General features: G+C 56.0%; 1 protein-coding gene across 1 annotated transcript; it reads left to right on the top strand.

Annotated features, from left to right (window-relative positions):
• The first annotated feature begins 9,081 nt into the window (after nt 1-9,081).
• Nucleotides 9,082-16,978, top strand: ATF7IP2 (activating transcription factor 7 interacting protein 2). Its single transcript, XM_087728668.1, has 11 exons — nt 9,082-9,151; nt 9,803-10,363; nt 10,760-10,896; nt 11,815-11,946; nt 12,170-12,241; nt 13,266-13,387; nt 13,552-13,628; nt 14,434-14,498; nt 14,709-14,757; nt 15,226-15,308; nt 16,153-16,978. Exons 2-11 carry the CDS (start codon nt 9,811-9,813, stop codon nt 16,552-16,554), a joined length of 1,692 nt encoding a protein of 563 aa, XP_087584794.1. The 5' UTR covers nt 9,082-9,151; nt 9,803-9,810; the 3' UTR covers nt 16,555-16,978.
• Nucleotides 16,979-17,762: the final 784 nt, after the last annotated feature.

Raw genomic sequence — 17,762 nt, 5'->3', positions numbered from 1 at the left:
GGAGTTTGTTTTCTCCTGTGTGATTCAGCGTGGCTCCGCATGCCCCGTTATGAACTGGGCCATGGGTGACCCCCACCTACACAAGGAACTATATTACAACAGGTTCCCTCTGCGGAAGCTCCATCGATGCCTCTGTCCTTGCTAAGAGTGGGTGGGAGGCCTGCTCACAGCCCCTGCTTCCCCAAATAAGGGACTCTCCAAGGAAGAGGAGGAAATCCACAACTCTCTTCTGTGGGCGGGGGCTTCCTCCTCTCTGGACAGCGGGGGGGGGGGGCTCAAGAAAAGACGCCTCTTTGGTGTGGCCACTTTGACTTCCAGCCTTTGGGACCCAGGCCCACTTCGCCGTCCTCCTCCATCCCCCACCTCAGAAACAATGAAAGGTTGGGGGGGGGGCGAGATGTTCATTATGGATCCAACCTGTGATAAAAGCTCAGCAGATTCCAAGCCCCTTGAGACCTCAGGAGGCCACCAGATCCGATCTGTCCTGCCAGGACCTGGAGCCCTCCATGCATGCTGGATGAAAGCCCCCATGCCCATGCTTCACAGCCGGGATGGGCAACGCAGTCCAGAAGGCCTGGAAGAGACCAGCCTGGGCTAAGCTGCTCCGTCCTCTTAAAAGCAAAATCTTCCCCTTCTGGGAATCCTGAGATGCTTCTTTGCCAGCCAATCCAAGTGGGATCTTCTTCCCAGGCGCTGGGCATTGTTTTTCAGGCTTTAGGATCAGTCCGTAAACCAGGCTTTCAAGCCCCTTGAGAACGCAGGGTGAGTGAGCCCCCCCCCTGGCCTGCTCCAAAGCTTGTTTCCCCTTTCGGCCAGGGAGCTTTGTGGTCTGGCTTCTGCCTTCCACCTTCCTTCCATTGTTACAGGCAGGAAAAACTTCGCTTCCCTGCTCCCAGGCCAGAAGTCTCTTTCTTCACCTTGCTTTGCCTCAACCGGAGCAGGCCGTTTTGGTGAACAGCTGGCCAGACCGAGGTGTGCAGACAACTCCCCGAGACGCAGCCATAACATTTTAACCCCCTGCTGGAGCGGGCGGCTCTCCTGGCAGGAGCCTTCACACATCCGCCTTGATGGACAAGCGATCGGGCATCCAGCAAGGCAGGTTTAATCTGCCCTTTGCAACAGCCACAGCAGGCGCCGCGTTTGACAATTTCACCCAACGGGAAGCCCAGAGAAATACCAGGGAAAGGGCAGGCGGATCACGCGTGGCCAAGCCACAAACATCCACCGCACCAGCTAAGGCGGGAGACTTAGGCACAAATCAAGAGGCAGCCTTGATTTCCCGGAAGGGGGTGCAGACGTTCAAAGGGGACGCTCAGAATCGAACAGGCCCAGTAAGAGAGGAAATTGGAATGGGAGGGAAGAGGAGAACAGACCCAGAGCAGGACTTCCAGCTTGGCTCAGGGACGGGCAGTCCCCAGCTGCTAACGTCCCAGAAGGGCTTTTCCAAAAGGCAACTGGACTTCTTTGGTTTCCCTTGAAGGCGTTTCTCTTCTCATCCAAGAAGCTTCTTCAGTTCTAGTAGGCAAGTGAAGAGAAGTCAGAAGAACCGAAGAAGCTTCTTGGATGAGAAGAGAAACCCCTTCAAGGGAAACCAAGAAAGTCCAGTTGCCTTTTGGAAAAGCACCTTTGGGGCAACCAAGACCCAGATGGCTGAGACTCTCCATAGACCTTCAGTTGCCAACCTCCTGACCGGCCGGGGGTCCAGCTGTGACTCTCCAGCGTGCATCTTTTATCCGTCAACGTTAGGAGTGCTTTCATCCCTTGCAACCTCTAGATTTTCAGTCATTTCTCATGCGTCGATGGCTACCAACGTGCCTTTTTAAAACAAGACGCGATTGGGAGGAGATGGCTTAGCAAGATGCTCAAAGCGCCTTCTCAGCAATTTGAGGGAAGCGCTGTGCCTATTATTCACACCAGATCTGTTCGGTGCTTCGTAAATTGCTCGTGCGATTCAGTGCGACCGGGTCGTGTGGCTGCTGTGTCTTTCAGCGACAAGAGAGCCACTCTAGCAGAGGGTCAATGCCGTTACTCCATGCAAACCTCTGTGCAAGTAAAGCCCAGATAATGCTTTTGTTGAAGTCAATAAGCACCGATTCAGCCGTGCGTCTCCCGTTCGCCTACTTTGGCCCAAGGTTTTGAGAGGTCTGCTAATCACAGATGACTTCTCCACCGGGAGACACGCCTTGAGCTGCATCCGTCACAGAGATCTCACAATCTGTTATGCAATGCAGGCTCTCGGTTTGCCATAGAAGATGGGGGGGGGGAGGAGGAGGAGGAGGCAGAGACAGGCTCGCTCCCTCGGTGACGAATTGGAGGGGACAAATCTTGCACCGTGGGGACAATTCCTTTCCATTAATTAGCTTACCACATTCACGCCCTTTCCTCTTTTCGGTTTCACCGAGTTTCCCATCTTCTCAGCCGCAAAATGTCTGGCCGGCTTGTTCCTTCCGCTCTGCACTGCTTCCAGAAAGCCGAAGGCCGCTCGCTCCAGAATGCGGGGTCCTTTTCTGTGATTTGGGGAAGAGCCGGAAAAGACACCTGGTTACAACTCCCGTACCTTGAGGCTGGCCACAGCTGGAAATACAGCAGCCAGGCTGGGCTAAAACAACACACACACACAGAGGCTAAAAAATGCAATAAATACGTTCCTTTGTGGTGGGGAGTGATTTTCTGACAATGACTAGAAAGCGGGTTTCGTTACGACAAAAATGACCCCTAAGGACGCAAACATTAATAGAACCGGGGGTTAAATTGCAGCCCAATTTTGACATTTAACCTCTGAGCTGCAGAAAAGCAACCCAAACTCCAAATGAGAAGAGAGCTGAGATGGGGCGACTTGGAGGAATCGGACCCTCCAAGGGAGGAGGGGGAGGGGGGCTGCGTTGCTCTCAATCCTCCCCTTGTTCATCCTCTGCACTCCAAAGCAGGGGGGGGGCTCCTTTGGAGGAGCCGTGGGGAGCCTCAAGCAGCCTGAATATTTGTGGCAGAGCGCCACCTACAGTCAGCCTGAATTAAACCATCTGTGGAGCTATCAAAGATCTGGGTTGCGGCTGCATCATTGCCTTTCCTAAAGACAGATTTTCAGGGGCAACCCCATTTATCTGCACATGGAGGAAAGCTTCACTCGTGCCCCCCCCCTCCCCACGGCCTCAGTTACCCCCCCTCCCCCGAGGGGAAAGTCCCCCACCACCCAGTTGACGGACAGACTGCCTGAGCCAGGTTTATCTGACAGACCCGCACCGAGGTTCTGCCCACTTCAGGGGGGCAGAGACCCCCTTGGCATAGTTGCCCAATCAGTGCTGGCCAGCGATGTTGCCAGAGTTTCTGCCAGATTAGATTTTCTGCTTAGGGTGCAAGTGCATTTAATAAAATGGAGGTTGGCACCAGTCAGCTTTTGTGGCCAGTGACTTCCTCGTTCTCCTCTAAAAATACAAGTGCTGATGAAGAGAACTCATGCCCAGCCCCTGCCAAGGCCCCGGCCAGCCGTTCAGGAGGCCGGCCTGAGTGTAGGAGCCTCTGGAGACTCCTGGTCTCCCTCAACCACCCAGATGTTGGTGGAAACGGTGCATTCTGCACCTGTTGGTGAAATCTGCCATTCCTAGGTGGTTTTCTTCCACCTAGGAATGGCAGATACAGGGGGAGCGGGGGGGGGGGAATGGATGCACATTTTCCCTGCCTGAGGCAGTTGGTGGGCTGTGCTGGGATCCAACCCCAGACCAGCTGGACGTTTCAGTCTTCCTAGAGGGAAGAGTATGCTTCCCCTTTCAAGAAACAAGCCCAGGTCTTGCTTACCTACTTCTTAAGTCACGCTTAAACCACTGTTTGTTTTCAACCATAATGTAGGGAGCAAACATCCACTTGCAGGATTCACCCATCAGGCAGAATGTAAACCCTGGTTTTCACAAGTTAGCCAGTCTGTCTGTCTGTCTTGGAGCCCAATAGTCAACTGCAGACCATTTTTAATGTCGGAGGGGAGGAACTGGGGAAGGATCTCTTCCCGATTTAAATGCCCATCTGGCCTCTGAGGCCGGGAGGGGTGTTAGACCCATATAAAACACCCAACAACCTCAGCTGGCAAAAGCCTTTCAATGAACGATGCTTTCCCCCACCCGGTTACACGGCAGATTGGAGAGGTCCAAGCATTTCAAGAAAAGGGCTATTCCGGTTGCCCTGGCTTAGAAAGACACCAGCTGCTGCCAAAGGTTGCCAGGTACAGTGGCTGGAACAGGGGCCTCCAGCGTGAACCAAATCGGGGACTGTGATCAGTCCAAGGCAGAAAGCGAGATTTGGGACTCCTGGGAAACTATGGAGACATTGAATGGCAGCTGTCAGACAGGTAAGACTGAGAGGGAAAGGTTAAAAGAGGGTCCTGAGCAGGGCGGAAGGTCCAGGGCACAACCCCCCAGGGCAGTTGGCATGAGGTCATTGGCAGGGGAGACCCCCTTCCTGGAGGAAATGTCCAACACACAGAGAGAGAGAAAGGAGGCAGCTGTATCACCTGGTTCATTTATTAATTGAATATCATCCATCTCACTGATAAGGTGACCCTGGGAGGGTTCCCAGTGGTAGAAAGGCAAGTATGAAAAATTAAAATTACGAAGAGCTACATAAAACCTTAAGGACCAGGGGATAGATGCCATCTGGACGCTTTTACACCTAGGCACCCCAGCCCCCACCCCCAGCCCCCACCCCTTCAGAAGATCTGTGTTGCAAGACCAGCTGACCTCCAGACCAGCCAGCCACAGTTTTTCCAGGGCTTTGCGTTTAGCATCTCGTAAGAAACCCCCAAAATGGAGTTAATTGGAACGAACTCCCCGCAGGGATTCGGACCCTCACCTCTCTCCAGGCCTTCCGAAAAGCCGTCAAAACCTTGGGTTTGCTGGCAGGCCTGGGGGTGATGAGTTCCCTCCCCTCTCAACATGTATGGTTGTGTGACTGTTGTCTACTTTTATTATTTGTATTTTGTCTTTTATGTTCCCCTTTTTTTCCTCCTTGAATTGTTCGCCGCCCTGAGTCCTCCCGGAGAAGGGCAGCATACAAATAATAAAATACAAATACAAAAATACAATAATTAGGTGAATGAACATTTGGTCACAGGGCAAACGTGCCCAGCACTGGCACAGACATCTCGGTCAATTATTTAAAAGGAACTGACCAACAGATAAAATCTCAGTCTGCTTTCACAAGACACAGTAAACCTGTGACTGTCTCAGTTTGGCTTCTTGTGCACGCGTGAGAAACAATATCATAAGTTGTACATTTCCTTAATGTAGACTAGCACAGCTTATGAATGACGTATTATACAATTTATATAAGGTTTACTTTTCGTTCAAACTCCCTAGCTATAACGTTCCCGTGGTTCGTCCGTGAGGCCAATGGGGAGAAAAGACAGGACACGATCTTTCTTGGGATGGAGCGACCCAGATTGGGGGTCTGAGAGCCCCTTTTATTGAGATAGGACAAAGGCAGGAGGAGCAATAGCATGTGGTTAAAAACAGTCTGTAAAAGTACAATTTCTAATCTACTGCTCAGTCTATATATGGTCAAATCCTGGGCGTCATTGGTAGGGCACATCTCAGGATGTTATGTTATGCACTATCAGGATGTTATGGCGTTCTAGGAGTTTGTTTTCTCCTGTGTGGTTCAGCGTGACTCTGCAACTATATTACAACACCTAGCCACACTACTGCATATCCAAGGGGCAGCCATGATTGCCCGAGGCGTGAACTTTGCTGGCCAATGACCTGCACAGCTTCTGGCTAGGGACAGGGACCACGCACTGCATTGTACCGAGAGAGCTGATAAGGGAATACCAAAGAGGGGAGAAAGGAAGGGGCTCAGCGCTTAGCCACAAGGGCTTCACTGATTCTAAAACTTTTCAGTGGAATAGCAGATTACAGGCAGCCCTTTAGCACGTGACTGACCAGGGCCTATCAACTGGACCTGGGAGGGAGGGAGGGTTAATAGACATGTATAAAATATCATAGAATCCATAACCCCTGTGGCCTCTGGCCTGCAGCACAGAGATCCACCAGCCTTTGTGAATGCTTTCTTAAGGAAAACTTTGGTCATTTCCAACAATTTGAGTGTGAGGCTTCTTTCTCACAATTGTGCACATTAAGGAGGCTGACCCGCTGTATTTAAACAAAGGATCTGCTTTTAGCGCAGTGTAGTTACTCCAGACTTAAGAGCTGGAGGTGGGGGGGATGGACCAACACCCCCCCCCCCAATGGTAGTCATGACCTTGGGGCCGATGCATTGGGACAAAACCCAACTGAAGAAATGTGCAGGTTATTAAAGAACTCCAGGTGAAGCCAGGATTGGATCTTTGCTGGTTCCCAGCCTGGACAGCAGCACGGAGGGAGGAGGGCGACTTCAAGGCTGCCCTCCCCCCCCCTCCCCCTTGCTCACTCTAGATGGCATCAGATGAGGTGGAAGGAAGGGTCACTTTCTCCTTTTAATTAGCAGGGAAGGAGAGGGAATGGGCTCGGCTTTCTAGCAATGCCTTCCAAGACATATCCAGAGCTCCTCCCAATATATATGCTGCATTTGTGCTGATAAATAAATATATAAAGGGAGACTAAATACATATATGTTGCAATATAGCTCCTTGTCTAGGTGTGGGTCACCCATGGCCTAGTTCATACTAGGGCATGCAGAGCCACGCTGAATCACACAGGAGAAAACAAACTCCTAAAACTCCATAACATCCTGATAGTTCATAACATAACATCCTGAGATGTGCCCTACCATTGACGTCCAGGATTTGACCATATATAGACAGAACTTCCCTGAAGCAGTAGATTAGAAATTGTACTTTTACAGGCTGTCTTTACCCACATGTTATTGCTCCTCCTGCCTTTGTCCTATCTCAATAAAAGGGGCTACCAGACCCCCAATCTGGGTCGTCGCTCCATCCCGAGAAAGGTCGTGTCCTGTCTTTTCTCCACATTGGCCTCATGGACGAACCACGGGAACGTTACACATATATATATATATATATATGTTCGAATCCCAGTAAGGGTATGGCTAGCTGATGAGAGCTAAATAGCTTGAAATAGATCTATACTATACTATATATCATACATACATACATACATACATACATACATACATACATACATAATCTGGTGGATTAGGTGGAGGGGTGCGGCAGTCCGCAGGCAGCCTCGGTCCAAGAGGGACCCCCAAGACTTTGTGAAGACGCCTCAGGACGCGGGAGAGTGGCCAAAGAGCTGCCTCAGAGGGGGGGGGGGGAATAAGCCAAATCCAGTCACGCACCATGAAATCTCCACCACTGCAAAGCCTACAAACTTGAAATTTGGCCCGGATGTCCCTCTTGGCTTCTAGGTGCTCACTAAGAAAGGATTTTTTGAAATGACCCTCCGATGATTAGCATTTCTTATACAGCTGCCTCAGAGTATTTATATATATATAGATTAACAGGCTCTGGTGCGAAGGAGCTGGACATTCTACTCCCCCCTCCCAACCGAAAAGAACTCTGTTCCAACTGCCAGCGGCCTCAGTCCAAAGTGGCAGACCTTCCCCCCCCCTTCCTCCCCTCAGGAGGGGCCCGGGGCTCCTTACAGCACCAACCGTGGGTCCCTCACCAAAATGTCTAGGCTTCCGGGCAGAGGGAGGGAGACTCGGCAACACCTGAGCCCTGTTTCACAGCTCTTTATGTACCCCAGCTGTCAAACAGGTAACCAATCAGAAACAAGGACACGCCCCTCTAGCCAAATGGACCAGAGAGGAAACTAGCACACAACAGGAGGAGACTCCCCAGATGCCCTGCAGTGGCGGTAAGGCCCAGCTCCCCCCCCCCCTTCAGCCCCCCCTCCCCAACCCTGACACAGAGCCACCACATCCTCCCCTAGCAAAGCACCGGGATCCAGCGTGCATGTGTGTGTGTGTTTTATAGGGGTGTTTTTTTTGTGTGTGTGTGTACACAAAGACTCCATCCAACAGGGAGCCATCTTCCAACTGCAGCCAGTGCCACTGTGTTGTCTGTTTACACACACACACACACACACACACACAAAATCAAGGCTGTGGTTTCCCCAGTTGCCATGGATGGCTGTGAATGTTGGACAATAAGGAAGGCCGAGCGCCAAAGAATGGAGGCCTTTGAACTCTGGGGCTGGAGAAGACTCCTGCATTGAGTCCCTTGGACTGCAAGGCCATCCAACTGGTCAGTCCTAGAGGAGATCCACCCTGGCTGCTCTTTAGAAGGCCAGATCCTGAAGAGGAAACTCAAAGACTTTGGCCACCTGATGAGAAGGAAGAAGGACTCCCTGGAGAAGAGCCTCATGCTGGGAAGGATGGAGGGCAAAAGGAGGAGGAGGAGGAGGAGAGAAGGAGGTGAAGAAGAAGAAGATGAAGGGGAAGAGGAAGAGGAAGAGAAGGAGGAGAAGAAGAAGAAAAAGAGGAGGTGAAGAAGAGGAGGAGGAGGAGGAAGAGGAAGAAGAAGAGAAGAAGAAGAAAAAGAGGAGAAGGAGGAGGAGAAGAGGAAGAGGGAGAGGAGGAGGCAGAGGCGGAGGGGGCTGGAGGGAGTCACCGAAGCAGCCAGCGGGACCTTCAATGGACTCCGGGGGACGGGAGGAGACGGGAGGGCCTGGAGAAGGGGGACGGGGGGGGGGCCTGTAAGCCTCCTGGGCTTCAACCCCCATCGCAGCTGCTTGGAAAAATTCCTTCCCGCCAGGAACGGCAGCGCCGGGCTGGGGGCTCCGTGAGGGGCTCCTCTCCGGGACCCTCGCAGGACGCCCAGCGCGACACTCCCCCTCCCTCACCCCCCCACGCTGCCTTTACAACGGAAGCCTTTCCCTCGCGAACCGCCCGGGCTCGGGGGGGGGGGGGCACGTACCAGGCACCGACCCGCATCCCCGGCTTCACACGTGCGTCTGAGGGAACCCTGGTTGAACAAACCACGGCTTGGCGCCCACGGCCAATCGGGACGAAGGTCCCGCCCCGACGCGCTGCCGATTGGGCGCAATGGGGAGGGTCCCGCCTCCTCTGCCTCCCGGTTGGCCGCAGGAGCCTCCTCGCCAGGCCCAAAACCGGGGAGTGACGGCGCGGCCCGCCCCCCTCTGGCGCCTCTCTCTGCGCGTGCGCAGTATCCCTTCCTCCGTCGGCGCTGCGAGCGTTCCGAGCGGTGAGCAGCGGGGGGGGACAGGGGGGGCAGCCCCGGGAAGAGTGGCGGCGGCGCGCGTGCGCAGGAGCGCCTGTAAGTTGGGGTGGCCGGCAGGAACGGCCGTGGCCCCCCAGGAGGGAGGAGCCGCCCGGGTCCCGCCGCCCTTCCGGGGTCTCCCTCCCTGGCCCCCGCCTGCCCGGAGCGACACCCCGGCCGACCAGGGGAGCCCCCGGGGCCGCCGGTGGTGCAAGGCAGGCGGGGAGGTCCGTGGGTCATCTAGTCCAGCCCCAAAGACCCTCCGCCCCTTGGAAGAAGGGCGCCCCCCGGGTCCCTGGCGGGCGGAAGCGGCCTGGCGACCCCCGACCTGCTCCAGGCCCAGCCCGGTGGGTGGGAGGGAGGGTCGGGAAGGCCTGGGGGGCTCCTGGCAGTCAGGCCCAGGGATGCTCCTCCCCCCTCCTCCTCCTCCTGGGGAGGGGGAGGGCCCCAGCGAGGACCCCTGGCGACCCCCCTCCAGGCTTCGGCCGCTGGGCCTGGGCTGCCTGCAGCTGGGAGCCTGGGCAGGCCGGCCGGACACCCCGGAGGCACAAGGGCTGCCGATGGGACCCCCAGGATGCCCCTCTGATGGCCGAGGCCTTGGGGTGGGGATCCTGATGGGGCCATGCTGTCTTTCAGCCGGGAGGATGAATCCGGGCACGGAGATCCAGAAGCCGCTGCGGGCCAGGAAGACGATGCCTCAGAGCAGCCGGAAGCAGATGGGGCACCTGAGCAGGAGGAAGGCCGGGGAAGGAGCTGTGGGCCCAGGGGGGCCGGTTGAAGCCAGCGGGGCCCAGGAAGAGGCCGGAGCCAGGCTGAAGCCACTGCCGGCCAAGGAGCCCCTGCCCGGCTTGCTGGTGAATTCCGAAATCAGCATCTATAAGGACCCCCAGGAGATGCTCCAGGACCTCCCCAACCCGGGGGTCCGGCGGTTCCTCAGTGCCAGCACGTTACAGGATATCCTTTCTTACTATTACGAAAAGGACTCCGGCTGCCCCTTGTCGAAGCCGGTCGAAGCGTCCCTGGAATCGGCACCGGCTGCCCAGCTCCCAGATCGGCTTCCCGTGGCCTCTTCCACGCACAAAAAGGCAGATGTAGCAGCCGAAACGCCCGGCTGCCAAACTCTTCCGGCGTTGCAAGAGGAAGAAAGACGCTTTGGGGTGCCCGAAACAGACGGGGTGATGCCCGCAGGGCCCCTGGGTAAGATTGGGATCTCTTTAAAAACCCATAAAAAGACGGCGAGCTCCCTCTTTCCTCTGGCAGCCGGTCCCGAACCTCCCGGTGACCCACCTTTCGGTAGAGGGCAAAACTCGCTTAACAAATGTCTCATTCAGCAGCAGACACTTTGGCCTCAGTTGTGGTCATAAGCCGAGGACCACCTGTGAAGTGCGTGATTTGGATAGTACAGCTCCGTCCTAGCTTGCCTTTGCTTTGGGGTGTTGGCCAGTGGGGGCCTTTGCTTAACAATTGCCTTTCCCCTTTTGGCCAAGAGGGCCGGGGGCTTCTTCCCTAGATGGAGGCCCTGGGCTTAGTCCTAGCAGGGCTCGGATTTGCCTCCCCGGTCCCTCCGTGAAGCTCTCCCGTCTTTCCTGGCAGGAGACGGTCAGAGGAAGAGGACGGCGTCCACCAGCGGCGAGGAAGGCAGCGTCCTTTCCAAGCGCAGCAAAGCCTCCGGGGACCCCGCACAGCGGACCACCCCAGCCGTGGAGAAAGCGGAGTCCGGCCTGGAAAAGGTAAAGGGCTACGGCCGTTAGGGACGCTGCCCCCTCTGGCACAGGGGGGGTCCCTTGCGAGGGCCGCTTCCCACGGGGGCCACGCCGAAGCCCTCCTGCATGGGGCCCGATGGTGGCAGCGCTGCAGCTGGTCGCTGGTGCATTTGTTGGCCGCCGCTCTGTGTGGTTGGAGCTCCTCCGCTGTCAGCCGCTCGTAACCGCTGTTTTTGTCTCGATAGCTTGCTCCAGGCCCTTCTCGGGCTGGAAAAGTCCACAGGTAATGCTGCATGGGCCAGTCGCATCAGGGGTGGAGGAAGTGGGGGTCTCACTCCAGCTGCATCCCGGGGATGCCTGCTCTTCCGGGCATCTCTGTCTTCGTCCATGCACGCGATTCTGCCACAGGGAAGCAACGGTTTCCTCACAAGATCTGGAGGGGGGGGGCTTTAGAAATATCCAGGGGGGCGGGGTTTCTTCTGCCTCCAAACTAAATCAATTGATTTCCCTCCTCTTTGTTCCTTTGGCCTTCTGGAAACCCACCGAGAGGCGCCTTTAAAAGCAAGCACGAGAGGCGAGGCCAGAGTGGTGGCCGGGGGGGGGGGCAGCCAGCATTCCCTCTGCCCTTCAGGTCCTCCGTGGCCCTTTGCCACTCGCTTTGGGCCGAGCAGAAGGGGATGCTGAGCCTGGGGAGGGAGGGGGCTCGCTAGAACAATGGAAGCGGCTAGAAGTGCAGCAATTAGGAATATTTCACAATAAATGCATGTATCAAAGGGATGGGAAAGTTAAGAAATTCACCAGGGGAAAACGGGGGGGGGGGGGAGGTTAAGGACTCTGCTTTGGCTGCTGTTGAAAAGCGTTTCCCATTTCTGATCGCTTGTGTTGGGAGGGGGGGGGGGCTGTGAATGTTTAGTTGAAAATGTCTGTGTATTTTCCTTGCTGTAGGCCAGGGGGTGGATTCGAAGTCAGCTGAAGGCCTCGATGAGGGAATTTGACCAGGGTCTCCGACACTTAAGTGAAAGAATTGATCGCACGCAGTGCCTGCGGAAACACGAAGGCATCGCTATTAAGATTGTAGTAAGAGGGTGCTTCTTTCAAAGCTCTGTGTGTGTGTGAGAGAGAGAGAGAGAGAACAGGGCACAAGCTTGTGCAATTTGTGGTTCTCACGCGCAGATTGACAGGGGGGCTCTCTGCCCCCGTTAAAGACCTGGGGAGGGTTGGGGGGCCGTGGACTCAAGGCAGATGTTCTACTGGGGCAGCTGGAGTGTTGCAAGAACTGCTGCCTTCCCTTTTCCTGCAGAAGAAAATTTCCAGACTGGACAGGCACATCAATGCTCTGATAGCATTCCAGAGGAAGGAGCCCTCCTCAAAGGTAAGGCTGGCTCAGCGGCAGTGCTCGGACGCAGATACAGGCGAGGCCAGGGGGCGTCAGGGGCTGCAGTCCAGCCCCCTCCCTCCCTTTCTGCGCCTCTCAACGGGATCTCATGATGTTGGGGTCTCCTTTAAGTGGTGAGGGGGCCGTTGCCCCAAAATCCAGGCGCTCAACTTGCTCAAAGTCTTGGATGCCCAATAAAGACGCCGTTTCTGTTATGGTGAGAGAGGAGAGGTTGCATCTCCTCCTTTGACCAAGCCCTCTTGCCAGTTGCTCCCCTCCCTGTGCCTGAAGAGGCCCCGGAGAGGAAACGGCTTTGGCTCGGAGGAAAAACGGGGGTTCCTAAACTTCCAAGAGAGAGAGAAGCAGAGGGGCTGCCCTTGCCTTCATTCGGATGTTCGTCATAAACCCTAAAACGCTACGGAACGGGAGAAGGGCCCCTGCTCTCTCTCGCTCCGAACTCTCTTGCTTTTGAGGCAGAGTTCTCGGGGGGCTCCTTCGGAAAGCCAAAGCACCCCGGAAGCTGAGTTTCCTTGCCGAAAGTGAGCCGGAATGGAGATGGAGGCCGAGCTCCAGGCTCAGTGGCAAAACGTCCTTTCCCGTAGTTGGCAGTAAATTCCTTTTTCCACTTCCAATGTAACGTTCCCGTGGTTCATCCATGAGGCCAATGTGGAGAAAAGACAGGACACGACCTTTCTCGGGATGGAGCGACGACCCAGATTGGGGGTCTGGTAGCCCCTTTTATTGAGATAGGACAAAGGCAGGAGGAGCAATAGCATGTGGTTAAAAACAGCCTGTAAAAGTACAATTTCTAATCTACTGCTCAGTCTATATATGGTCAAATCCTGGACGTCAATGGTAGGGCACATCTCAGAATGTTATGTTATGCACTATCAGGATGTTATGGCGTTCTAGGAGTTTGTTTTCTCCTGTGGGTTCAGCGTGGCTCTGCATGCCCGGGATGAACTGGGCCATGGGTGTCCCACACCTACACAATTAACTATATTACAACATCTTCTCCCAGGTCAAGCAGCCCAGGGCACACGCCCAATGCAAAATGTTCAATGGTGCCACCCTGCCTCCGAACACGGCTAGCAAGCTGGTGCCACCAACACTGACCGAAATCCTGTCTCACACAGCGGAAAGGTTAGTGGCAAACGGCAATTGTCGATTGTGTCTGAGACGGTTTGCGGGGGGGGGGCGCCTGCTCTGCGGAGGAAACATCTATCCGGCGTCTTGGTGGGGAGTGGCCGGCTGCTCGCTAACCCCTTGCTGGATGCCGTGAATGACTACGGTTGCTTCTTGATCAGGTCGTCCGGTGCTGATGGGTTCCCCTGCGTTGAGGCGCCGAAGCCAACCTCGGGGGTGCTGGCAGCCGGGGCTCCAGGTAGGCAGAGGGCCCCCCCACTTTTCAGCCCCCCAACAAACCTGCTTAAAAAGAAGCCGATGCATAATCTGAGCGTCTCTGAGTGGACCCGAGGGAGCGAAGGAAGTAAGAAGGCTCTGGCAGGTCTTCCTTACGGGAAAAGAACGGAGGGGATGCAACCTGTGCTGAGGGCCCACGCGAGGGGCAGAACGTGGCCCTTAGGGCGTCTCCTGCAAGCAACTCGGCATTCAGCAGAATGGAAGCAGCAGGCCCAGATTTCCGGGGGGGGGGGTCCCCACTTCGGACGCCTGCAGAGCATGGAAGCCGTCGGCTCCAAGGGACCCACAGATACCTCCTAGACGGCCCCGGGGGAAGTGGGGCCTGGGAAGAGGCTTGAGTCAGCTGCCTTTCCTTGGGGCTGAGATGTTGCTCTCCGTTGGCCGATGACGGAGCAGTGCAGGGGTAGGAAGAGAGGGTGGATCAGGCAGAGCCCCAGCCAAGGCTGCCCCGAAGGCTCCAGACGCAGCCCCTGGCCCCTAGGACCTCCCGTCCCTCCTCCTGGGTGCCCCACACAAGCCACCGTCTCCCAAGCACTGCTCTTCTCTGGGCCCAGCAAGACGCAGCTCTTGGGCCAAGGGGGCTTCTCTGCCTTGCCCAGAAAAGTCAGGAGGCTGCTCAGTCTGGTGGGGGGCAGGGAGTGCCTAGAAGACCACCACCACCCCCTGACTCCTACCCAGTGCAGGCATGTGCCAGCTTCGGCCTTATTGAGCCACCCAGCAAACTCCGGGTTTTAAAACCTCCCCTCGCTTGTGTCCAATTCCTGCAGCTCCTCCACCGAAAGCAGCTGCCGGATACCCAGGCCCTCCAGGTGACCAGATGAACGAGTCCAAGGTCAGCTTCGAAGCTTTCTCCGATCTTTTCTTCCTGCTCTGCGGTTACCAAAGAATTCTGGGCATTTTTGCTGCGCTTTGCATGCGTTTCTATGTCTGACCCTCCCGTGTTTCTGAAGTCCGTCGGTTGTCACAAGCTGCTTCAGGCTGTTTGCAGAATCACCACACAACCCGCTGGGTCCACTTAATCCCCCTTTCCTCCCAATTGCAGGGTGCGCTTGTGATTGACTTAACGGACGAAGAAAGCAAACCTGATAAAGGTGAGCAGACAGTAGCTTCGTACCTTCACGGCAGCGTAGAGGTGGAGCTTGTCATTATTTTAATTGCATGGCTTCCCGGCCTCTGTCCTGCTTCCCCCAAAGCAGCGGAGTAAACATACGATAGCAACTGGAACGCAGGGCAGTCACTTCAAAATGTTCCGGTTTTCTCTGGAGGAATAAAACGTTTCTTCCACTGGAATCTCTGTACCAGGACTGGCTGCCTCCAGGAGAGCAGTTGGCCCCGGAGCGTTTCTCCCGCAGCCCAGAGCATTTGGGTGCCGGTGAACGGACAGGAGAGGCCGTCTTGTCCTGGGGGGCTGGGGGGGTTCTTTATTTGCCTTGCCCTGAAGATTGGGGCTGAGGGCCTTGTTTTGGTAGCTGTGGCAATTGTGAGAAGCCACCTGATGGATGGAGTGGTGCTTAGCGCAATGTTTAAAGCGCTCGTCCCTTTTTTATCTGTGGTCAAAGGAGAGAAGGAACAAGTGGCAGGAATCAGGCACCTGGGCCAGCCGGAGAGCCTTCCGCAGCCTTCCAGAGAATCCCTGGATCAGGTATTTGAAGGGGATCTCCCAACTGCAAAAACTCTGCAGGCAGGAGGGGGGGAGGGGGGCTCACGCAAACCCTACAAGAGAGTAAAACAAATGGAACAGCCCCCCCCCTGAGTTTCATTCGCTTGGCCACAAGGGGGCAGCCTTGCAGTAGGAAAGGCCCCAGGACAGATGCTGAAGCAGCAGCTGGGCTTGGAGGCAGCTTCAGGGGGGGGCTTGCTGAAGCTTCCTGCCGCAACTGTTCGTGCCTCAGCCGGGCCCTCCAAATCCTCCGGGAGTCTCCGTCCAGCCAAGCAGGCAGCCGAATGAGCCACGGTGGTGGTCGGTTTCAGCTGCCCCGGGAATTTTGCCAAGGCTGCAGAGGTGAAGAGGCTTCCTGGGGCTTGCTGGGCCCACCTCTCGGTTCGGCCTCCAGGACGCGGCTGGCGTTACTGTCCCCTCTGGGCAAAGCAAGGGGGGGGGGGTCTTCTGGAAGGTGGGAAGCAGAAGGGAGGGGATGCCAGCTGGGGCTCCGTTCCTGGCCTCTGCAGGGCGTGAAACAGAACACGGGCTTTGGCCAAACCTCCAGCTGAACCGAAAGGGGAACTTCTGCAGAGGGTTGGGGGGGGGGGAAGCGCTTGCCCCCCCCCCTGCCCTCCCTTAATCCTTTCTCTCCCCTCTTCTCTGCTGCCCTCAAAGCTTCCCCACGGACTCTCATCCCCCCCCCCACACACACACAAAGCTTCCTGATGTGTGTGTGTGAAAGAGAGAGTTGCACAGCTCGGGGCCCCTGCTGTGTGGGGACGGGTGGGGACGGCTGCCCCCTTTCGCTTGCCTGCTCGTGAACCGCGGCTCCTGCCTCCCCCAGGTGCCCCCGAGGGTCCCGCGCCTGCCTGCCTTGCCGAGCGTAGAGCCGGACCCAGCGCCCTGGAAGGACCTGGGAGACTCTCCTCCCCCTCAGAAGCTGGACCTGGTGGTGGCTCAGGTGAACCAGCCCAAAGGCATCGCCCTCCAGTGGAACGTGCGCTGCGTGGACCCCCGGTGTGCCCCCATCGAGAGCTTCTCCTTGTTCATCTGCCTGGAGGACGTGAGCAACGGGAGCACCTCCGAGTGGAAGAGGACCAGCGTCATCAAGGCCCTCCCGCTGCCCATGGCCTGCTCGCTCTCACAGTTCCCCCGCTCCGTCAAGTGCCACTTCACCATGCGCGCCAAGGACGTCCATGGGCGCCATGGGCCTTTCTGCGACGTCCAGTCCATCTCGGCTCTCTAGAGGGGGCTCGGGGGGAGCGGCAGGACCCTCTTCCCTAACCTGACACCCCTTTTCCGGGGTACTTTTGAGGGGCATTGTTTCCCCAGCTCAAGGTGTGGAAAAGACCCCCGGCCAGTCCTCGGTTGCCCTTTTTTCCCCTCCCACACTAAGCTGGCATCCCATGTGAGGGAACATGGGAGAGAAGGCTGGGAAGACGGCCACCCAACGCTGAAGCCTCCAGAGAGAGAGAAAGCGGAAGGCTTGCCCCCTTCCCCTGGGGGAGAATCAGACTCAGGACCCCCAAGAGGGGGAACTTTGCTTTCAGTATTGTTTTCCATCCCTTCACCAGTAGGATGAGAAAGAGAGAGAGAAATGTTCTCTTGGCCCAAAGCCAAGTGGGTCAAAAAAAAAATGTTGTTTTTGAAATAAAGTGCCTTTTCTGTTAGATTTTCCTGCAGGCTAAACTGTATTTTCCTGATTTTGTAGAAGGCCACTTTGGGGGGGGGGTTGTTCTGATCCAAAAATCCGCTTTTCTCTCCAAAAGCATCCCCCCCCCTCCCTTCCTCAACATTTCTGGAGAAGCGGCTGAAATAGGGGAGTCCCGGTGGCCGCCTGGCCTGGCGAACCGTTTCCCCAAGTTGACTTTTAACTCCAGAATTCCTCAGTTGGGCTGCAGGGACTCTGGGAGTTGAAGTCCACGCGTCTTAAAGCTGCTTTGAGTAGCCAAGTGAGGCTTCCTGGGAATGATGTGGTCTCGGTGGCCTCTGTTGCCTGGAGGGCATTTAGCCAGAACTGGGCAGACGTATTCCAAGCCTGGCTTGTAAAAAAAGGGGGGATTACGGTGCAGAAATCCTGTTCACCGAGGAACCACCTTGTGCTTGTAAACTGAAAAACAGGCTCTTGAGCAGCCCACCTCCCCAGCCGAGGGTCTCCTGCTGGGGCCATTTGGCTGCCTGGAAGAGGTGGGGGGGCTGCCTTTGGCCTTCTTCCAGGGCACACAAGACCCTTCAGTTTAGGAGCCCCCCAAGGCCACTTTCCCTTCTCCACAGCTGCGAGGAGGACCAGAAATGTTGAGTTCCAGGGAAGCAAGCGTGGCCTCTGTTTTGTACGCAACCCATCCAGTACACAAGGCTGTTCCGGCAGGCCTGGGGCTGTTGACCTTAGTGTTAAGGTCCAGCCCCGATTAGAACGTCTGTGTGTTGTGAATTTTAAACTATTTTTCTACTTAT

The sequence above is a fragment of the Thamnophis sirtalis genome, unplaced genomic scaffold (assembly GCF_051295495.1).
Source record: "Thamnophis sirtalis isolate CommonGarterSnake01/CBP01778 unplaced genomic scaffold, rThaSir2_p1.2 scaffold_14, whole genome shotgun sequence".
Taxonomy (NCBI): Eukaryota; Metazoa; Chordata; class Lepidosauria; order Squamata; family Natricidae; genus Thamnophis; species Thamnophis sirtalis.
This window is presented reverse-complemented; position numbering and strand designations above follow the sequence as displayed.

Coding starts and splice junctions, on each gene's coding strand:
- ATF7IP2 (XM_087728668.1), top strand. CDS start 9,811: ATGAATCCGGGCACGGAGATCCAGAAGCCGCTGCGGGCCAGGAAGACG. Junction 14,499..14,708: donor ACCAGATGAACGAGTCCAAG/GTCAGCTTCGAA, acceptor TCCCAATTGCAG/GGTGCGCTTGTGATTGACTT. Junction 15,309..16,152: donor CCAGAGAATCCCTGGATCAG/GTATTTGAAGGG, acceptor TGCCTCCCCCAG/GTGCCCCCGAGGGTCCCGCG.